This window comes from Amphibalanus amphitrite, unplaced genomic scaffold (assembly GCF_019059575.1).
Source record: "Amphibalanus amphitrite isolate SeventyFive unplaced genomic scaffold, NRLGWU_Aamphi_draft 000245F_arrow, whole genome shotgun sequence".
In the NCBI taxonomy this organism is placed as follows: Eukaryota; Metazoa; Arthropoda; class Thecostraca; order Balanomorpha; family Balanidae; genus Amphibalanus; species Amphibalanus amphitrite.
This window is the reverse complement of record NW_024881740.1, coordinates 624,935-648,670: the sequence shown is the minus strand read 5'-3', so window position 1 is coordinate 648,670 and position 23,736 is coordinate 624,935. Positions and strand designations below refer to the sequence as shown.

The 23,736-nt window shown below is 48.3% G+C and overlaps 1 protein-coding gene across 1 annotated transcript; it reads right to left on the bottom strand.

The window, feature by feature from the left end:
* Positions 1-4,023: 4,023 nt before the first annotated feature.
* On the bottom strand, positions 4,024-15,110 carry LOC122386286 (conserved oligomeric Golgi complex subunit 3-like). The gene is made up of 15 exons (XM_043375342.1): positions 14,899-15,110; positions 12,541-12,642; positions 11,839-11,958; positions 11,406-11,513; positions 10,910-11,077; positions 9,841-10,100; positions 9,338-9,464; positions 8,864-8,955; positions 8,401-8,540; positions 7,506-7,778; positions 6,985-7,160; positions 6,654-6,780; positions 6,167-6,378; positions 5,632-5,808; positions 4,024-5,363 (listed from the first exon to the last, which is right to left on the bottom strand). Exons 1-15 carry the CDS (start codon positions 15,061-15,063, stop codon positions 4,968-4,970), a joined length of 2,643 nt encoding a protein of 880 aa, XP_043231277.1. The 5' UTR covers positions 15,064-15,110; the 3' UTR covers positions 4,024-4,967.
* Between the last annotated feature and the right edge of the window lie 8,626 nt (positions 15,111-23,736).

The following is a 23,736-nucleotide window of genomic DNA, read 5'->3' as shown; positions in this document are numbered from 1 at the left end:
CCGTGAAGGGTGAAACATTTTTTCTTTGACCTGACTTGTGACGTCATCGGTGACTCGGAGGTCAATGTAGTTTGGTTTCTCGTGGCAAATTTGACAGGGCTATCGAACGCCGTTTTAATTTTACGGATCCGTTCAGTAGTTTCGGAGATACGGGGGGGGGGGCAAAAAATGCCCCCCCACCGCGCGGAAGGTGGCCGGTAGGCCCACTGCCTGCCGGGTTAATGAACTTCTCAGAACTTCGTAGGTGAACTTTAATAGCCATGTCCCAGCAAGGCACAAGAGATATATTTGGGAAATAACGTCTAAAAGTGTGTTGAATATGCTGGAAATGAATATGACCAGAAGCCTTGAATCAACAGGTAAGGAAATTTATGAAACTGTGGTAGCAAATGGTAGCAAAAAAGCAATTTCAGGTAGCAAATTAAAACCGTTTGAAAGCTAAAAATAAAGTGCCTATGGCTTTGCATAATTGCAAATGCAATGCAATCGCAAAATGCTAGTACTGTCCAGAGCCTCATGTTTAATTGTGCTTTGTTGTATCCTTCAAATTGATAGTAGTGAGCAATCTATCACGAATTCATCACCTATTGAACTGGGTGCGCATTCCTATCCTGTTAGACAATGCATTTCACCGGCCTCACAAAAACTGGCCGTCAAGTACCAGCACCCTGCTGTTGGCACCGTTTGATGCTTTGGCTGGCTGCCCTAATTTCCACTGATACTCGACAGTAAAAGAGAGGCTATAAACAGTAACACCTATAGCTCCTATCAAAATAAGCGTTGTTCACTTCTAATGAATACCTACATGTGAGCTTCCTTCGTCGATCGCACGCGGGAATGTCGGATTCATGCCGTGCGGCACAGCATACCTTCAGGCGCGCACTATCGGTGACATCTAGCGGCAGGAATTGAAAACAGCGAAACACGGGCCCAGCGAGACTGCCGCATGAATCCCGTCAGTCACCAGCCGAAACCGAACGGACTAGGACGGAATGGGATTTAAGTTCACTTAGGCTGACTGATGAACAGCGTGTGATTAATGATTATATCGTTTATCATCATTTTCGCGCCTCCTTGGATACTGACTGGCTGCACCATTCGAAGCCCGAAGGCCCTTTTTATTTGTGGTTTGAGAATGAAATCAGCAAAAGGCTGCAAATCATGATTTCCAACACCTTGGATATTGATATTTCACCCTCCGACGAACCGGTTAAAATCATCACATGCTGGTTACAGCTGACCTATATAAAATATAAGTAGATAATTTAGAGTTACGACTCAACTGCGCCGTATCGCCGGTCAACTGACCACTTTTTCGGCGAGAAAGCTGCTCCCTGTGGCACTGACTGGGACCAGGCCCACCTTTCGGTGAACGGACGGACAGGGGGCCGGTTTTCAGACGAGGACGACCCGCTCCGACCGCCGGGAACGCAGTCACTCGCGACAAAAATGGTGTCATTAGGTCGGTCAGGTCGACTGCGTCAAACAGGGAATTGATCCGTGCATCGAAGACGGAAAACTTGAATGCGATTCGAATTCAAATTTGCTTTCAGCTCAGACCTAAGACAAAAAAAAAACAAAAAAAAAACATGTGAATAGTAAAAGTGAGGCGCCGACGATTTATTGACAGGCAAGAACTATGTTAATAAGGACGCAAAAAAAAAACGGAATGGAAACATGAGAGACATTGGCCGTTCAAGCATCAATCAGTAATATAATTAGGGTAGAACGGACCCGGACCCTCGGACTCGCCTCAGTGTGCCGAGCTGGTGGTGAGGGGGCGTCGGCCGCCGGTGGCCGGCGCGCCGGGGCAGTTTTTCGCCCGCCGACCGCTCGGCGGCCCCATTGCGATGGGTAGGTACGTGACGAGACGGGTGGACCGGAAGGAGCGGACTGGTGGCGAAAAACACGCCCCGCGCCGGCCGCTACCGGTCCGAGACCGCTGACCCGGAGCGGGGGAGGGGAAGACCGCGGGTATGTCCGGGGGCGTCAATCAACGGTGCATGGGCGCAGCGGTGTGGTGTGGAGCGGCCACTGGTCAGCCCATTACAGTTACGCATCACGGTGCATTCGTCTTACCACACCGTGTTCAGAGGTTTTATGTCTCCAGTGTCACTTAGGCTTAAACTAAATTTCAGGGTATAAAAACTGAGTGTTATTCTCAGCTTATCTTACCCATATACCTATACATGATACACCGAAACGTCACATACAGCATACGGTTTCTCCAATTTCGAGGCCGTTGGGCAGTGTGCAAGGCCAAAAAGCAGGGCAGTGCAGTGTGCAAGGCCAAAAAGCAATTTGGTGCTCAGTTTGTTGTCTTTATTATCTGATCCGCGAGTTATCATGGGGTTTCTAAGTAACGAACCCTATCGGAAAAGTCTGCTCGATCGATTTATGGTTACACAACAATCGGGCACCAGTCTTCAGCGAATAATGGACAAGCATTTTATACATATTACATGTTCTTGCTGCTATGAACGATCTGATGGCGCATGAAATAAAGCATTACTGGCTGTTTAACTCGAGTCACAAACCACGTGACAACGCCGACAACGGTTAGCGGCCTGCTAACCGAACTGAAGATAAGTAAAAAACGCACTTCGACGATCCACCTGCGTGCCTTCTAACCAACAACAGAAATCATTACGCTGGACCTTTTATGGCCTTTGAAGACCTCATTCTTCAATCTGACCCTTTAATGTCCAAACGCTTCTAATTTCTGATTGCTTCTGTTTTCAAAATCATTAGCAATATGAGGCCTCTTGCACCAAAATCCTCTTGCACCAATGCTTGGATTATTTTGCATCGTATACCCAATCCAAGACTCATATGTGACAATTTGCGTGTAGAATTTACCAAGCACCTGTAGGATTATGTAGGGGAGAGGCGGGAGAATTGGGACGCAGGAGAATAGGGACACGCCAATAGCTAAACAATGGACAGCATCCTTGCACGATTATTGCCTTCACCTTTTGATTCTATGTGTCATGCAACGATGGAAAGCCTCAGCAACCCTTTTGTGGGCGTCGTTTGGGCTGTGCTGGCTGGGCACCAAAAACTTGTTTTTTCGAGTGCTATTCTGAGTTGTCTGTGCATTGCATATGACAAACTATCTTTCTTTCAACATGTTACGATGTTAGATTAACACCGTCCTTATGCGATTGCTAGTTTGTATGAACACGCTCTGTAACTGATAAATGACAAAAAAATGCGTGATTTGTTATGGCGGTGTTGTGGGAGAATAGGGACACCAAATGGTAAAAACGGTAAAGTGGTGCAAAAATATGTGTTTTTACCTTCGTGTTTTGGAAGGGGTTGCAGCTGCACCCTTAACCACAAATACATCAAAGCGAAGACCAGAAAGTCTTACTCTGGTAGGAAAATGTGCATTTTATGGGAACATCGTAATCGTGAAAGACAATCCCGGCATTTAACGAAACAGATAGTGTGAAGATAAGTTCCAATGTATCAAATGATTGCCTATAAACACAGACACGACAAATAATTCGAGATAGAGTCATCCAAATACCCGATTTTTATATGTCCCAATTCAGCTTCGTGTCTGTCCCTTGTCTCCTTGCATGTGTCCCTATTCTCCTGAAAATGAGTGTTTTTGTTTTTATCCACATATAGCTACATCATTGCACAGGCTCGCTATTTTATGATGGCATAATGCAGAGAAATGGTGGACCTTTTATTGGCGCTGCGCAAAGCAGCTTGGCTACAATACTTGCCAAATAATACCTCAATGAACATGGCCTGAGAAATAAGTCCCAATTCTCCCGCCTCTCCCCTATTGGGCTATTGCAAACAAATTTACCACCGTTTGATTAGCTTATTCTGAAACCGGTTTTTCGATTTTACCTAGCTAGGTAGTTTGGTGCAAGAGGCCTATGATCTCAACCACCTAAATTATTGAAAACGTGAATGCTTGCTTATGCATTGTCCTAAGCAATGACCTTTACGATAACCATTACTGGCGTTCTCAGCCGCTCCTCCTGAACCACGTATGAAATCAAATTGTTATAAGCTAGTTATGTATTGCGCAGATACATCATCACTTTCTCAACAAACGGTGCATAATCACACGACGCCTGGCGCCCGCCAACATCCCACTCTTCCCTGAAGAGAGTTCACCGACTGGATGTCTACCGTACCGTCAAATTCAGGCAAACGCACGGGGCTCTCCAAGCGCCCAACGCCCAGGCCCAACGAAACCTACCGGCGAAAATAAATACAGCCTACTAAACAGAATAACAAATGCACATAGCGGCTTATCACATCCGCCTTAATCAACTTCACTTCCACCGGCACATTTCAAAGGCTGGTTTTCACAGATACTATCAACCAATGGCGATCGTTTTGCGCCGGAATATTGACGCTCTCTTTCTGCGTGGGGACGAGCGAAAACGACTGTAAAAACGAGCCGACGATCCTGCGTGGACGGGCAGATCACCCAGCGCATGGACGCATCAACAGAATGTCGCTGGAACAATGCGGCGCACTTCTTACGGCGGAGAAAGAGCCGTCCTCCGGTAAAATGGCGACGATTGAAGCAACTAAACGGACCGCGAAACCAGCTCAAACAAAAACTCGGGAATGCTGGCAGATGCCTCCTACGGAAGTTTTTAGCCCTTCACAGTAACCGGATACGGAAATCAATCACCCCGAAATGCGCCTCATTTAACCAAACAGAACAGAACAAATTCGAACAGAAAAACAAAACCGAATAAACATCATCCCAATCAACAGTGCCGCAGCGATTAACAAACCTCGGGGCAGTACTCGGTTACGGGCCGGGACAACAAGGTGACCCCGACCGGTCTCCCCTGAGCGTGTGTCAAGTCAGGTCAGCAGCCTGTTTCCACTCACAGTCCACAGCCGCCCACCGTCTCCCACCCAGGCACGGTAAGGCACACCGGCCCGTCCGCCGTCCGGTGACGTCACTCGGTCAGACGATGACGTCACGACGCGGCGGTATGGGCCACCGCCGGCAGCTCTGGCGCCGCCGCTGACGGGAGGGCAGGAGAGGGGGCGGAGACGGGGGTTGTGGAGACTGGGACGGGGGCGGGGGCTGCAGGCGCTGTGGCAGCTGGGGCGGGGACGGGGGTGGGTACTGTTGGAGCGGGGACGGAGGCGGGAGTCGCTGGGGCAGGGGCAGCGGCAGGGGACGGGCTGGACGCTGCGCCGGGCGCCGGGACGGGGGTAGCAGCCGCCGCCGGAGCCGGCTGTTTGAGACACGAGGCCAACAGCACGGACAGCTGCTCCTGGGACGGACACATGACGATCATGCGGTCGTCGTCGCTGTAGCGCTCCAGCAGGATGTCCTGCAGACGCTGGAAGCGCTGCAGCAGTCCCACCTGGCGGCAGAGGCGGGAACTGACACTAGGCCCACCCTAAACGGAGAACGTCGGACTACGTCACTGCACGACACCGTCCGGCCTCATGGTCTAACAAAGTCCCAACAGTCACAAACACTTAATTTGGGATAGAGCCCCCACCAAGTCGCGCCACACGTAACGGTAAGACTGGCATACTGCACAGTTTCAACAGCTGTTTTCGTTAGCTGAATTCCAATAACTGTAGTGTGCAGTTCCAATAGTCGAACCTACCACCTAATTTACGTACCTTCACCGGTTTAAAGAGAATGAACTCAGTCTCTGGGTTGGCCAGGTAGAGCTGCAGACTGGAGTGGATCTCGGGCAGGTGTGTTTTGATGAGTCTCTGGCTCTCAGTGACGGCGGCTGCCACCGTCTCGGCCGGGGGCAGCGGCTGATCGGGTGCCGACTCCAGCACCGCCTGAATCTGGGGACACAGAGGCAGAGACACCTGCTTACACACGGATAGGATGACAAAGTCAAATACAGCACATAACTACAAATGAACAGTCAGCTATCGTAAACACACAGCGGCTGTCACTAACGCCTGTTAGTAGGTAAAAGACGGTTTCCTGTGCCCCATGATCGCGTCGTATCCCATGTCGTCACTCAAATAACGTCCACCACATCTACCATTGCGAGTGGCCGGCTACATTAAACCCTCAGCACCACTGCCCCCGGCCCCGATCATAGGTATCGCTCTCTTACCCGGCTTCTAAGCTTCATATCACTACATCCAGTCTACTGATGGCCGACTCAGTATCAGTGTCTGCCGGTCTACTAACCCTGAGTATGAGGCTGTCCACAGGCTGCTGCAGCAGACTCTGGGTGCTCCGGATGAAGGCCTCGCAGACCCGCTTCAGCTGCAGGTCCACCTCGCGCTTGGAGTCGCGCGTGTGCTCCTGCACGGCCGGCGTGCCCTCCAGCAGAAACTCCAGCAGCGCGTTACTCGAGTTCAGCGCAAACAGCTGAGAGCGCTTCTGCACCAGACCCATCGCTGGAGGTAGACGCACGGGGGTCGATCAGTCTTCGTTAAAGGGGTGAACAAGATGGAAACATCAGTCGCACAACTTGCTTGCCAAAAAGGGCTAGCTCCAGTGGCTAGTCACTAAACCACGACTGCATTATGTACCATTCAAAGACATTGCCGCATTTTACCGATAACTTCTTGTATTAATTAATTTCGGTGAGCCCGTTAAGTCATTCCCTGACTCCACCGCACCCCTCCTTTTCTGTCCTCCCAGTTCCACCGCAGTCCCAAGTATCTCTCACCTGCCGTCTTTATCTTGCTCAGGTCGAGGCTGATCTCCCGCACGGAAAAGTCCACGTGGAACGGGGCGATCTGCTCTCGCAGAATCAGCAGGTGTTTGATCTCGAACAGCTGAGCGTCTCGCAGGGACTGCAGAGGCGGGGGGGGGGGGGGGGGAGAGAATGACGTTACGGCGATAATAGAGATTAGAGACAGTGACTTGGTTTTGCTCTTCGTTTATCTACGTCAACTAAAAACCACTTACTCGTAGAAATGAAAATGTCACTTCTAGCTGAACATTTTCTTGCTCACACCTCCTAACCCCCATATCTTAGCCACTGCCCGTGTCTGTACCTTTCTCTCTGCGATGCTGTGCGCGGCGTTCTGAAGACTCTGTACACACATAGCCAGCGCCTCCTGCGACAGGCCCTGGAACACGCTGCGCTCTGTACACCGGAATAGCTTGCTGAGACAGACCAGCGTGCGGCGAACCGTCGGGTACCACATGCCGTGCAGGTCGGCCGGAGAGTCTGGAAGGAAGGGAGATAGAGGGGTAATCAGATATCCTAATAAGACCTATTACGACACCGATTCAGAGAGCGATACTGTAAACGGTTCGTCGACAGGCCAGGAAAGGTGCCGCGACAAACAGCCGTCTGGAGGCGGACGGTGAATCCTCTGGACAGTGCCTGACAGAAATGACGTCGCATTAGAGCAGAGATCAGTGCCTGAGCCTCGTGAGCATCCTAGTTCCTAACACGACTAGAGAGCCAATTGTGTAGCGTACAATTTACGGTCAGACCGAAAATACAGAAAAAACAATAGCAAAACAGACACCACCCACCACCAGTCTCTGTAAAAATCCGCCCACTTACTGCCAGTGCGGGACCGCGGCAGTCCGTTGGCCTCACTGCCGGCCGAGGTGTGGCTCAGCTGTGACGACATCGATCCGCGACTGTCCTGGCGCTGCAGCGACTCGGCAATGCTCTGCATCATGACCAGCTTCTCCGGGTAGGCCAGGTCGCCGGGGCTCGGTCGGAAGTTGAGGATGTCGGAGCGGATGTAGATGTGGCTGCGGTACACCAGCCGCTCCTGCACGTCCTGCAGCAGCTGGCGCACCGTGGTGCCGAACGCCTCCAGCTGCACGGCTGAAACGAGTGGGGAGGGCGGGTCAGACAGAGGGTACACTGCTGGAACGAGTGGAGAGGGCGCGTCGGATATATAGTCATGTGGGCACTGCTGGGACGAGCGGAGGACAAAAGTTAGCATAATAACAACCGGACATTGTTTAGAGACATAAATGACCCTCACCGCGCGCCAGGAGGTCGGCAAAGGGCGAAATTTTGTGAATGCCAACAGCGACGAATACGATGTACTGAGCGTGCGTATGGGGGAGGCATACGAGAGGGTGACGCTTACTTCATATGCCAAAACACAGGCCACTGCTGTGCCAGTAGGTGGTAGGTAGGTAGTGCAGTAGGCCAGTAGGTGCCAGTAGGTGCCAGTGGGAAATGACACGCTGTCATGCACGCAAGTTTGCATGCAACATGCAAGTAACATGCAAGTTTATACAATTATGAGAGCTTTGATAAAGGTGAATAATCCTTGAACGTGTTCTCACATTACCATGAGCATCAACGTAAAATTAAAAGTTTAAAAGGAAAAGCGTTTAAAAAAGAAAAACATGGAGCGAAAGTCAACACAAAAGTCAGTCCTGAGCCCCCAAAATCGACCATCACACTCTGCCCAGCTGAGGCGTCGGCGACGTACGGTTGTTGCTGACGTGCTCCTCGAGCATCTCGACGCTGAGGATGCTGCACAGCTCGGCCAGCGTCTCCAGGTGGTTGATGTGGATGATGAGCGGTCGCAGTAGGTCGTACAGGTTGGCGCACAGGCCCTCCAGCGACTCACTGTCGTGGAAGGCGGAGAGGCAGTGTCAGTGACATGGGAGGGACACAGTGCCAGTATAAGAGGCCTGTGTCAGTCAAACACAGAGGTAGAGGCTGGCTGGGTTTCTGCTTATATACGCTTATGATCACAAGAAGCGAATCTCTGTTCGGAACACAGGAAAAATTGAGAGATGCTTTTGAAAAGGTTTCTTGAAATCAGAATACCGAAAGTATTAAAATTTGACGCGGAGATGGGAAGTGAAAATAATCAGAGGTGAGAATAGCCGCACAGCTGGAAAACTATTTCTGACATTAGTGATCCCCTCACGTCCCTAAGCACTGACTTGATTTGCGGGCTGGGCTTTGTGAAGAACTGGAAGAAGAGCTGATACTCGTCCTCGCATAGGTGGACCAGGAAGGCACAGCCGCTCCGGAACTGGAAACAACAGGAACAGCAGCGTCATCACCACGGTCAGACTGGTCCGCAGCGCGGTACAGCTGTCACCCACGAACTGTTATGAGATGAAGAATGACGAGTGACTGAAGATGTAGAGACCGATTCAACTGAGCTCCCAAACTATGAACAGTTCTGTGTTTTATGCTTGAACCTACCAGAGCAAAGTGCTCTCCTCTAACTCACCAGAGCTCAGCATTCTTACATAGTTACTTGCCATCAGAGCACAGACATGTTCTCACTCTCACTCACCAGGCACAATGCTCCATCTCCAACCCACCAGAACACAGTGCTACCTCTCCTACCCAGCAAAGCAGTCTGCTCGGTGCTCCCCTACTCACCAGAGCGCAGTATTCCCACTCACCAGCGCGCAGTGGTCGCGTTTGTGCCGCTCGGCCAGCTGTCGGATCCCCGCCTGTACCGCCGGAGATACCAGCTGGTGTCGGTGGCGGAAATAGCAGGCGTGGCAGTCGGCCAACAGCTGCTGGTACCTGACGTCACAGACAGAACAGAACCAATCAGAAAACAGGGCGGAAGTAGCAGGCGTGGCAGTCGGCCAACAGCTGCTGGTACCTGACGTCACACACGGGGCACAGAACCAATCAGAGCACAGGGTTATAGGCTGACAGCAGCTGCTGAAATTAGAAGTTATACGAACAAGAACAGTAAGCAAACAATTAACAAAAAAAAACTTAAAAAATAATTGTGTAAAGCTGCATCCTCGTGAGGCGGCTAGCTATCTGTTGTTTAGCTAGTAGCATGGCTTCACTTCTCACTCAATGAAGAAACGAGAATAAAGGCTTCTTGATACGACCTTGCCGCTGTCACAGCAGCCCGCCGCGTCAGCACATCGCTCCCCCGACTCACTCGGGCTGAGCGTCCACGCGGTCTTCCAGTTCCTCCATCAGTGTTTTGACGCGCGCCGCGTTCGTGCGGAACTTGCCGTACACCAGCGCCATGCCCGGCTCGGCGGTGGGCGGCGCGGCGGCGGCCGCTGCGCCGTGGCCGGCCGCCGCCGCCGCCGCCTGCTCCAGGCTCGCCGTCACGTAGGAGCGAATCATGCCCAGCGCGCGCCACTGGCAGTGTCGCAGACGCGCCAGGTACGCCGCCGCGTCCTTGTACGTCGGCTGCGGGGAGAGGGAGGGAGGGGAGTCAGCTGATGACTGGAGCTGGAAAGGGAAAGAAGACGCAAATGAGAGAGCGAAGAACTGCGCACATTCCTTTAAATACTTAAAGGAGGTTTTCCGGCTCTGTGCCAAGCATAGAAATACCCACCACCAAGCAGGAGAAGAAACATATCTCATTATCGCCAGATCTCTAATTCGAGACAAACTCGCAATTATTTGCGCATACATCATCGACGTCACCGTCCGTCAACCAATCGTATACCATAGACGAGGGCTGCGGAGTCGGAGTCGGAGTTGGAGTTGGTCGGAGTTGACAGTTCTGCCCGGAGTCGGAGTCGGAGTTAACGCTGCACGGCTCAACGTCATGCACTGCACCTGTTTGACTGACGGTACTGCGCTCGAAATAAGATTTTGTCGAAAAAAGGTCATTTTGCTGTTTTGGACGAACGTTTTCAGCGAAAGAAGCAGAAGAAGGTGAATGCCCAAGAACCTGCTTTTTAATTCTGCATGTTATTTTCAATGCATATTTGCAACGCGAAGCCTTGGAGTGGAACGCACAAGGGATCGTTTCAGGCAAGATTGAAATATCTCCATTATCATGAACTTCAACATCATGGTATGGATCTTATTAGAACCGTTCGGAGTCGGAGTCGGAGTCGAAGTCGATTTTTGAAGTTGAAGTCGGGGTCGGAGTCATCCTAAAATCTATCGACTCCGCAGCCCTGCCATAAACTCTATGATGCTCTACATTGCCGCTTTACCCACGGTAAAAGTAGCCCAGCCTGTGGTCACCCAGTCACGTCACTTACATTGGTGACCATGTACTGGATGCACTCGTCCAGCCTGGCCAGCAGCGGGATGAAGGCCTCGCTGGTCACCGAGAAGGTCGGCGAGTCGAGCCGCTTGGTGATCTTGTCCAGCTGCAGGAAGTAGGACAGCTTGGTGTCGATCAGCTCGGCCTGCTGGCTCAGCTTCGTCTGTGGACAGGACGTGGTGGAAAATGTCAGGGACACTGCGACAGATCAGGCTGGGACAGGCAGTGAACGTCAGATGAAAACTGATGCATTTCAGTAAAAAAAGGCACAAAAAACATAAATTCGATAAAAAAACGTAAGCAAAAAAAGCATGGCACAAAACAGACAGCTTTCCATTGCATTCGATTTTCACCATGCATCAGCTCTAGCAAATTTTAAGTTGCCTGTTCTGTAATGACTTTTAGAGACTGCAGGCTGATTTAGAGACTCCAGATCAGCCAGCAGAGTTCCCAGTTCAGTGTAGTCCACCAATAATTAATACATGACTTACCTGATCAGCCAGCAGGGCCTCGCACGCGTCGTGTAGCGAGTTGGTCTTGGTGCTGACTGTGGTGTAGTCACCACTGAGCTGACGCATCTGCTCCAGCGAGGTCTCCACCTGAGACACAGAGCCGCCAGGGTCATAGCCAGGTCACGGTGTTTAGGAGGAGAAAGGGGCCGTCACAAGGAACGCCTCCCGAATAATGAATGAGTCCGTCTTAACGACCGTCGGTCGAAAAGAGACACTATCCTCAGAAAGTCGCGAAGATCTGCAACTTCCACAGCTTCTGGGATTTGTCACATTCGGCTGACGATCTACTGCCACACACATAGTAAGAAGCCTCCCACAACGTAAAAATAGATCCACAAAATCCCAGGCCTGGTTGTCCAGTCCCTGGTTGGTAGACAAAGTGGTTAATTCTATCAAGGCGCAGCACACACACCTGGGAGAGAAGGTCGGAGCACTGCTTCTGATATGTCTGCAGCTGCTTGGTGTACGACTGGTAGATGAAATCCTCCTCAGAGATCATGTCATGCTCCAACTCCGAAAACCAGTGGAAAAACTGCCAGAAAAAGTCATAGGTGCCAAGTCACAACACAGCCATGAAATATGTTAGACAAACAAAACACATTTACCCCAGACAGAATCAAGTAGTAAATATCTTTTGAACATACATTCATTTGCATAAGCTACATACTAAACATAGACATTACTCAACAAGAGAAGGGAAAGATGCAGCAAATGCTCTTTACTGGATAGGCCACTCAAGTTGGACCTTCTGTACCAATGGATGGACTGGGTTGAGGACCTTTTGAACATATAACATTTACTTCTTTAGTTTGGACTTGGGGGTATCAACTATAAACCACACATCAAAATATTCATGGAAACAACATTGGACTAATTCATTAGACTTATTTGAAAATTATTTCCAACATCACATACTGGTGAACTTTACATTCAAACATTTCATTGGTGAACCCTATCAGGTAAAAATACCAGGTGAGAATGCTAAGCAGTTTCACATATTTTGTTTTCATTTGAAACATCCTGGTAATGACCATTATTCCTACCATGTCTCTGCAAACATCCATGTGTAACATACATTGAGCACTGAGCAGACATCAGAACTCTTTGTGCCCACCTGTTGTGTTGAGTCAATGGGTGCTTGGTATGATGTGACCACATCAGGCTCAGATACTGAAGTGGTGGGACTCCTTGGATCGTCCAGTTCAGGCACCGACAGCTGAAAAGTAGATGGAAAGAGTAAATGTATTGTGTGTTTACCAAATTGAAAACAATACGGCGCACTAGCTTCTTGTCTTCATTTGAAAAACAGCTTAATATGGCAGTGTCCCAAAATCATATTTTTGCTAGGGTGTCAGAGGGGAAAATTGCTGACCAAAAAAAGGATAAAAGTGAAAAATTGTCGGTCAGGTAAGGCCCAAAAAGAGTGGGAAAATGATCAAAAACATTAATCTATCTACAATTGTGACAGATGCAAAACAACCATTCACGCAATTGCTCCTTCTCGGTGGAATTGGGAGTGGAAAATTGGGCTTGAAAACTGGAGGTGAGAGTGGAAAATGATTTTCATTTGGATGTCGTTTCCCACCCACATCTACAAATTTTGGGACATATTAAATATGGTGCCTATATTTTGTAATGTTTCGCCAGTACCACAATCACTCGTACGCTGTATTATTCAATGAACAATGTATCAAAGAGAATCTGCTCCCTACCTTCACAAATTGAAATCTTAGAGAATACCTACTACACACTTTAATACAGCTCAGCTGAGTTTTGAAGTTTCAGAATGCTAGTGTCATTTGTCAAGAGGATTTGAGAACATGCCCATTGAAAGCCTTTTGAGATACCTGAACCTACAAGCTTGATGTACTTAACCCTATTAGTGGCAGGCTCCTGGCTACCCCTATTAGTGGCAGGGGGGGCTGTTTACGACCCCCCCCCCTTGATATCTCAAGATCTAACGGGCTGATTTTCAAAATTCAAACGGCATTCGATTTCGCTCAACGTGATCTACATTTCTAAAAAATAAAAATTAAAAAATGTCAATAGGGGGGTAGAGGGGGGTAAAAACGGGCAAATTGCAGATACATTTTAGACTGTTTATCACGGCCAGGTTTCTGAACCAATCTTAACGCAACTTTTGCCGATCGATAGAGAATGAACCAGGAATTCACATGGATCCTAAAAATATGCATTTTCAAAAATCATAGGCGGATACAGATCATTGAGATTGGGGGTACACAAAAAGTATAGTAAATAAGGTTTTTGTTGGTACTGTTTCTAAAAAGGGTGGTAATGGTCTTGTTATGTTACAATTTTCTTATGAGAGAACGACTACAATTGTATTGGTCATGCATAGGCGGTGTCAGGGCACCTATGTTGGGAGGTAAAACATAACCCCCTTTTTTGAACGCCCGGATCCGCCTATTATAGCAAAAACGTGTCAAAAGAGGATGCACAATAACTGTATATGTTATCACATGATACCTTTCATTCACTGTTCGTAAAACTGGTGCAGCATCGTGATCTTCGCCCAAATGACTCGCTTCACGAATAGGACCCCCCAATTCCCAGTGTTCTGGAGCCGCCCCTGGTAAAGTTATGAACTTGAAATTTTCAGGGAATGTGCCCAATTTAGTTTTAGGAAAAGTCAGAAAATTTCAGCATCGTAGTTTCAGCGGTTTCGGAGATATTCCCGAAAAACCTGAGGGGTGGATGAAAACAACCCCCCCTGCCACTAATAGGGTTAAGCTAATTGATGCCTGCAGCCAGTGCAGCCTGATAGAGAAAATATTGAGTGTCAACAAGGCAAAACAAAAACAAAATTATAACTTATAAGCATTTCTGAAAAACACATTCTCATATAAATTTAACTTAAACATTTAGGTAAATGGAGATTGATAGATGCTAAGGTGGTTGACTATACAATGACACAGCTTGAAATTGTAGTTTTAGATTAATTCTCTGCAAGTTTAGTGTTTGTGATGAGTTATTATGGTTAGTTAATGATTTCTGAGCATATCAAGATGCTAGAACTGCTATAAATGCACATTGCAAATTTCATAATTTTTTTCTGGCACTACCTACACAACTGAATAACCTCGACAAAACACTACCTTTTACATACTTAGGCTAAATAGGTTAATAATTGGCTGAAGGTCATAAGACCGACTAATAAAATCTGTCATATTATGCTATTAAATCACCATTCAGCTTCACTGCCCATATTTAGCCTAAACACATTTTTAACCTTGTCACACACACTGCTGGGATACTTCAATAACTACTAACTAAATATTTATGTTTAGCACACTTATATAACTTCAACCAAAAACTATTGAATATTTACCCTATACCCTGCAATAAATTATTTTTATGAATATTTGATAACATTTTATCGGTAAATGCAGTGCAAAATAACACAAGCCTTCTCGGTGTAGGCGAACATGGCGCAACATCAAAAGCGACATACCTCTTCTGGAAGTGGTCGGTCATGTGCATATACTGACAGATCGATGACTGCATCTCTTTGGCTCTCTTCTAAGGGGGCCAGAGGATTCTCAGTATCATCCCAATTCTGCAATAAGTCTAAATTCGCGGCTTCGGCATCAGTCGACCGCGCCACATTGCTAGCCATCTTGATTGTTTACATTTTGTGGATCCGTGGCAGGTTCTGTAAGATGCTCTAAACTACTGCAAAATTTCTTATACCTTACCTTACCTTACCTTGAAGGTCATCGGGATAGAAAAGGCCACTTGGCCTATAGGTCCCGTTCTCACCGAGTTACTTGCAGAGACATTCAGGACTCGTAAGGTTGTGGCATGACATACATTAGGTGGGTCCAGTGATGGTCAAGTCGTGCCTTGAATGTCGAGAGTGTTTCGGCCGATACGACCTCAGCAGGTAGACCGTTCCACCCAGCTAACAGGAAACGTTACTACAACGTTGTCACAACGTCGTGTTTCGGTAAGTTGCGAAATTACGTTTTAATTACGTTGTAGCAACGTTCTGAACGTTGTGAAGCCATGGTTTGGTCCGAAAGTTGTGGTAAAACGTTGTGACAACGTTTTATTGGTACGTTGCAGCAACCGCGCACTTGCAATATTATATTTTGATAATGCATGGTGACATATATGACCATATAATGCATTTCCTTTGACTTTCAATGCGCATTTTCAGTTTTCATCATTAAAGGGACACTCCCACCTTAACATTAGTTTTGAGTTGAGATAGCCAAATTGGTGGCCATGGCCTGAAAATACCGGTTTGGGCACTCACACAATCGACAAATGCTTTAATTCGGAGATATGGAATTTCAAACTTGCAGTTTTCGGATTCTAAGGGGCTAGTGCATTGGTATGCCCCCTTAGAATTTGTGACGTCAGCGGAGATCTAACGATTTTTTAATCTTTTACTAAAACGTTTGGTAGCACGCGGTGGTATATGCTGCTTTGCGCGCAACAAATGCCGCACTTTCAAATAAAGTCGCTAGGAACAGCGGAGATCCCAAAAAGTAAACAAAAGTAAAAGTCTAATATCTTGAAAACCGGTGAATATTTTTCGATGAAATTTGGTAGATATTCGTTTTCGCTCTTTCTGAACCGAGCGACATCACTTTCGTGCCAATTCATTAACTTTTTTGAAGGTGGGAGGGTCCCTTTAAAGTTGACATGTTTTAACACTTGGACTGTTCCCGTTGTCAGCTGGTGGTCGCCAACACGTTGTTAAAACGGTTTTTCACAACCTTGACATTAAAGGTACTCAGGGTAACTTTTAAAGGGGGAAAGGGGAATTTCCCCCCTTCGAAAATTCCGCTCCCCCTTTCAAATTGTGCGTGAACGGCTAGGGAGGGAAGGGGGAATTTCCCCCTTTCAAATTTATTTTTGAGCCCATTTTCAATCAATTCGCTACTCAGATTCTATAATCATCGTTGATCAGACTCTAGTCATCAATCAACGTTGCTGGCGCTTAGATAATTTTCAATTTGAGGTTCCCTCCAACCATTTTACGTTCAGTGCAGCGGTAACTCCAGATTTGACCCGATACCGATCGGATGGTCGGTGGGACCGTCTCTTGTCTTGTCTCTTCCGTCTCTTCGCAATCACTGACATATTGCTACAGGCGTCGGCGTAGAAACCGGCGGGGGACGGGGGTCATGACCTCTCCAAACCAAGGGTCTTCCTTCGAACCAGGGTCCTTCAATCGGTCTTGGCCTAGCAAAAATAGTCACGTGTTAACCTCTCTCTATTTAGAAAGGCGCTACTTGATGTTTGGCCGGGGTAGTAGGTTGATACTACTGATTGACATTTGCAAGGGCGCAGTCGAGTTGGGACCTCCCCCGCCCCATACCGCTAAGATGGGCTTTCTCTCTATCTCTCTCTAATATATATATATATATATATATATATATATATATATATATATATATATATATATATATAACATGTGTAAATTGCAAAGCGTCATTGGCATGTTTTGCAACATCACAGGCGGAGCTAGAGGCTTGCAACTATCCCTATGTAAACGCGGCTGTTATCCGCGGCTGCCAGCAAGCCACGCGGGCCGCTACTCTGGCGAACGGTGGACCGCGCCCTGACCTCGCCTGAGGGGCCGTGACGTCAGTGTCACCGGCCGGCGTTCAGAGCCAGCCGGCCGAGCCGCAGTCTACGCAGCGCGAGCGAGCAGTGAGGGCCGGCGGCGGGCGCGGCTGAGATTGAGATAGCTGGAAGATGAAAGATAGCGCCAGTTGTCTGCGTTTGATGCGATTGTTGCTTTGACTGGTAAGTCAAAGTACCATTTACGATTAGCATTTGCAAGATTGTGCCTTGTAATATCGTGCGGTCTAGGCTATAGTTCATTGTAGCTCTAGCCTCTAAGGTGTTGACATGTTTGATCTAGCCTGTCGCACTGTTACGGGAAGTAGTGCAGGTATTTTTGTGATTTTTTCATGAATTGAATATGTCTGATTTTCCCTCATGTCTTCCCGCAGACGTCCTGCAACTCGTCAGCGCGCCTTGTGGCAGGCCTACTGTCGGCAATGCGGTAGCGAAGTGGCTGTCCGGAAGCTGCGACCGGAACGGGGAATGCGCAGACCGTCTGGTCAGGCACTGCCAGCTGCCTAGGGACATCGAGGCCGCAAATGAGCCGGTGCCTAACGGTCCGCCGAGTGATCCTCCCAGCGAGGGTTAGTGAAGAAGTGAACTTCCACCAGTTCTGGCGTGCTAGCGGCTAGCGCCAGAGCCGGTAGAACCCAATTCCGTCCCACGCCCCCATGGGGGCGCCCCTGCCTGGGCCCCATGCCCCATCACCGATGCCGCCGCCGGCGTTTTTTTTTTTAAATTGACCTGTGTGATGTATTGAAATATACACTTCTTACATGCCTTTTTTACAAGTCTAGAGAACGGGAAGAGAGCGTCGGAAACACATTCTGAGTATGTTGCGAACACGTTGAGAGGACGTTGCGAAAATGTTTGGACGTTTACTCAGGGTCGCAGGGACGGCAATACGAAGTAGCGACAACGTGGTGCGCACGTGATAAAAACGTCGCAGAGACGTTGCCAAAGCGTTCTATACTCCTTGTAGTCACGTTGCGGAAACGTGGTGACAGCGTTCCAGAAACGCTGTTGGCACGTTACAGAAAACATTTCATAACGTTGGCGGGACGTTATAAGAACGGTTTTGGGACGTCACGGCCACGTTACAGAAACGTTGTGATGACATTCAAATGCATGGTCGGATGACGTTGTCACGCCGTTGTCTGGAGTCTACAAAATTACGTTGTCACAACGATAAATCGGAACGTTGTGGTAACCATTTGACAACGCTTAACCCTCGCCCGCACATGCCATTTTCCCATCCTAGAACGCACATGGGGGGGTGGTTGCCACCCCCCCCCCCCCCGCGCCATTTCGTTCCTGTTGGAGATAGAGCTTAGCAGTAAAGACCAAAAAGATTCTTTGGGAAGAGACGAATCCAATGATACCCAGTTTTACCTTCTCAGGTCAGTCATTGACCTTCCAGGTCAGGTCAAACTAAAAAATGTTGCTGTTTTGGGTCACCGTTGGATATCAAGTGCGCTGCTTATCAAATACCGATGACGATGCTGTTTTCTGGTGCCAAGCCAGCTAGAACCTCTTTGTCACACTACCCGACCAGAATTTTGCTGCTGAGGTCATTTCAGGTCAAGTTAGGTCAAGGTCAATTATATGTGTTTGTATGTCTGTGTGTGTCTGTGTGTATACTGATGTGTGCACCGATTGTTTTTGGGTCCATATTACATGAAATCATGCTCTGAGAAGCTTTTACCAAAAATGCAGTCAAAAAACTTCACAAAAAGTAAATTCAGCTTGCCTAAAACGCAATTATCTTAGGTGACCTAGGTTGACCTTGACCCTGACCTTGACCCCTGTACATCGTCGAACAACATGTTCCATGATAGGTGGGAGGTAAGACTGGCAAAAACGGCCGAAATCAGGGTGTCAAAAGCTCACAAGGCCCATGGCAAGCGCAAGATGTTTAGAATTGGCCATTTGGGTCATGACATGACCTGAAAAACAAGGTCATATCTCCGAAACCAAAAATCACAGAAACTTGAAATTTTCAGTGAACATCAAGAAAGGATAGAGGAGCAGCTATACGAAAAATCAGCCTTCTAGCTCTAAAAATGTTGAGTGCAGAGCAGAAAGACTACCTGGGGGGGTGGCAACCACCCCCCCATGTGCGGGCGAGGGTTAAACGACGTTGTAACAACGGCAAATTGTTAGCTGGGCAGTCGTTGATGATGCGGACGCTGAAGCTGCTTCGTCGGGCGAGAGTCACGGCTCGGGGTTTGAGCAGCTTCCACCCGTGTCCTCTCGTCAGCTCGGTCTCGTTCTTGGTGAAGAAGGTCGTTGGCGGCACATCGATTCCACCGTGGAACAGCTGGTAGACCGTCAGCATGTCTCCCCTGCGGCGGCGGTAGAACAACGACGGCAGTCGGAGACGCTCCAGACGCTCGGGGTAGGGAAGGTGCTTGATGGATTTCACCATACGCGTGGCGCGTCTCTGGACCTTTTCTAAGCGTTTCTGGTCTCCTTTGCTGAACGGTCCCCAGACGGCGTTCCCAAACTCCAGAAAGGGGCGGACGAGAGCCTTGTAGAGCAAGGATAGGGTCGTCTCATCGATGTGAGCGAAGGATCGCTTGATGACCGCGAGCAGCTGCGAGGCTTTTGAAACGGCCGCGGCCGTTTGCGAGTGAAACTTCAGCTCAGAGTCGATTATGATCCCCAGATCCCTTTCTTCGTCTACCACAGCGATGGGCGTCCCGTTCAGCCTGTATTCGTGTGCAGGGTTTCTTGAGCCCATGTGCATCACCTTACACTTTCCTGCGTTGAACGGCAGCAGCCACCTTGAGGACCATCGTGCCAGAGCGTCCAGATCACCCTGCAGGCCAGCACCACGATCGGATGGATTTTTCAGTGGCTTGTATAGCTTCGTGTAATCCGCGAACATCTTCATATTGCTTGAGACCTCTAGTGGCATGTCGTTGACGTATATTGTGAACAGCGTCGGCCCCAATACTGAACCTTGGGGGATACCGCTGGAGACAGGTGCCCACTCCGAGTTGCAGCCCTGAATCAGCACCCGTTGACGACGGCCAACTAGGAAGGTCTGTATCCAGGTGAGAAGTTTACCTCCGACACCATACGACCTCAGCTTCTCGAGAAGACGTTTGTGCGGCACCGAGTCAAATGCTTTGGCGAAATCTAGGTAGACCACATCCACCGGGGTTCGGTCTTCCAAGGCAGCGGTCCAGTCTTCCAGTGCCTCAAGCAATTGGGAGCTACACGAACGCTTCGCCAGGAAACCATGCTGAGCTCTGTGAAGCAGGCCGTTTGCTGACATATGGTGCAGGAGCTCATCCCTGATGACAGATTCGAGGACCTTACAACAGACGGATGTCAGGCTCACCGGTCTGTAGCTGGATGGTAGGCGGCGATCTCCTTTCTTGAATATCGGAGTCACGTTGCCGATCTTCCACTCTGGGGGGACATCCCCGGAGTCCAGCGATTTCCTGAAGATCCAGCTCAGTGGGTGGGAGAGGACGGCTGCATTCTCCTTTAGTACGCGAGGGTGAAGGCCATCGGGTCCTGGTGAGCTGTGTGCCCGCAGCGCTGCCAGCTTAGTGTGTACCCGTAGCGGGGAGATTTCGATGTCCTCCAGAAGCGGCCCGTGATGGGGGCGCTCCAGGACAGGGATGGTGTCTGACGCTTCTTCGACGAAGACGCTACTGAAGTATCTGTTCATGGCGTTAGCTTTTGCCTTATCAGAAGACACCGTTTCTCCATTCTCGTCTTCTAGGTCGCCGATGCCGTTTTTGGTCTTGAGGCGTGAATTTGCATACCGCCAGAAGCACTTCGGGTTATCTTTGATTGACAGTACCAGCTTTTGCTCATGTTGTCTCCGGAGGGCTCTGGTCATGTTCCTCAGGTCGTTTCGACACCTGACGTACCTGGCGTGATCAAGTTCATCGTGGCTTCGGCAGTAAGTGCTCCACAATAGCCTTTTCCTTTTCCTTAGTTGGAGGGCTTGGCGGTTCATATATATGTTATGGTCAGAGGTCTTCTTTCTGATGCTGGAGCATGACTCAATGGCTGCACGGATTGACGAGCTAAAGAAGGTGTGAGCTTCTTGAGTACTCATGTTCCTCATCACCGCCCAGTTGCACGATTCAAGCGCATTAGTCAGGGAACGATAGTTGGTGCGAGAATACATGCGTGGCAGCGAGGATGGCGCAGGTGCGTAGCACATCAATGTGAAGGTAAGGATCACATGATCACTTCTACCCAGGGCAGGGCCATACTCAAGGTTGCGAACCATACCCTCCTCATTGGTAAAGACTAAGTCCAGAGTACTTGGCCTCTCTCCAGGCCTGTAACGTGTGGGCTGGGTAACATGTTGGAACAGGTAACAGTCCTGGATCGTCTCCACAAAGGAGTGTGTGGCTGAAGGAGATGCACCAGTTGCCCAGTCAATGCCAGGAAGATTGAAGTCGCCAATACCCATTAATAAATTTTGAAATTTATCTTATTGCGCTAATTACAGAGTAACAAATGGCTAAACTAACATTTTTCGTTCAAAAATAAGCGACTGTTTTGCGCAGTTTCCGAAAATTTTGTTAAAGCGCAGCCTGTCGAGTAAAACTGGCGGCATCACGAAAAATATGACTCGTCAAGAACGGCCATAAATTCTAGACTCGAGAGTCGTCTAGCGGTATTCCTGCCACTATACCTATACCTATCTACCTGCAGATAAGTGGACTTAGGATGGAACCACTCTAGATTGGAACCTTGAAAGATTAACCCGGAAGGCGGTGGGCCTACCAGCCACCTTCCGCGCGGTGGGGGGGGGGACATTTTTTTGCCCCCCCCCGTATCTCCGAAACTACTGGACGGATCCGGAAAACTCAAACGGCGTTCGATAGCCCTGTCAAATTTGTCGAAGGAAGCCAAATTTCATTGACCTCGGGGTCACCGATGACGTCACAGGTCAGGTCAAAGATAAAATGTTTCACCGTTCACGGGGCTTCTAGGGAAAGCGCTATAACACCGAGTAAAACGCATTTTGTCGAAAATCAGCGATAAGGCGTCAGTTGTCTAGTACATATGCTGCTATTAGAGGTCACTGTTCATACCAGGTCAGGTCACAGGTCAGGTCACCAAAGGTAACCAAGGATCACCACATGAGCCCAACTTTACTAAGGTTATGCGATGCATGTTTTAGTGCCAGTTTTTCATTTCCAACTCAATGGTGTTGGTTATAAGACCATCAGGTACGGTTTAGGTCACTTTCTGGTGGAGGTCAGGTCAAGGTCAGGTCAAAAAAGGTCAAATTTCAAAGTTGATATTTTTGCATAAAATGGGTATCGATTCGATGCAGTTCGTCACGGGGAGTCTAATGGTGGTCTTTGTTTTGCTCTACGAGGTCTAGAATTGCAAAAAAAAAAATTGAGTTTGAAAATTTGACGTCATCAATTTTGAACAGTTTTTTTCGCTATAACTTGGCCAAAAAAGAGGTATCGATCTCAAATTTGGTATGTAGATAGAAGGTGGTAGGGACTATCACATATATTCCGTTTTTTTTAATTCAAAAAACTTTTTGGATTTTTTGGCTATTATATTCAAAAAATATTTTTTTTATTTTTGGGGGTCAAAATCCAAAAAAAATCGAAAAACTGAAATAGCAGTTTTGTAGGTCTTTTGATTCCACACCTTTTATGTCTGAAACATTTTTCTGTAGGGGAGAGTGGGGTGGGTTGTATCAGTTTTTACTCCGAGACCCATAACCTCGTAACTATCCGTGATAAACTCATTATTTCCATACTATCTCCTTCCTTCATTCTTCTGCTTTTTTGTGCAAAGTAACTTTTCCGCTACCTCTACTAGTTTTTCTTCTACGGTCTGCCGAATAGAACAATGTTTTTGATACAACTTGCCCCATGGCTTGGGTGAGTTGTATCACATGGTGGGATAATTTGTATCACTATTTCACGTTTCAGGGAGTGTGTTTGCTACTGGTTTTGAACATAACAACAACATGAAATGGGGTTAATACAATGTATATGCTCAAAGGCTTCACTTTATTAGACCAAACTTAGGTCAATCCGAACGAAACGTCGAAACGAACGAAACTTCAACAGACTAGACGCAAAAGTGACCCGTTAAGAGCAAAGCAGCCAACACATTGTGCCGAAATGGAACGAGTATTGACTAGCTACCTACAAACGCGAGCCAGGGCTTAGCTTTCGCGATCAAAAGCAACATACCCATACATACATACATACATACATGTTACAACATACCCCGCCCGGCTCTGATACAACATGTACCTCGCCGCCATCTTGGAAAAAACATCCTCGTGCTCAAAAACAGCGGACAGCTGGAGAAATCCATTTTCACTCACGCAGCCTTAGAACCTACCCTCACCACCGCTACGGAGATCTTTCAAATTCGTGCACATCTAAATGCCCAAAACACACATTTTCCTGCAACTTATTTTTTTAGAATGACATTAAAAAAACATAAAATCGGCTCTCACCTCGAGACGCGTCCACCCAGCCACACGACAGAACAGGGAAAGATGGCGCCCGGAAAACCTCGTCGACTGGTCGTGTCACGAGCGCTATCTATTGGATAAGTTTGGCACAATTCGCCCTGATACAACTTGGACATGATACAACTCACCCCGCTCTCCCCTATCTCTAAAGCTGTAGGCCTGACAGCTCTTCCCGCGAAACCTTTTTTTGGGTCGAAAATGGCAAAAATGACGTCA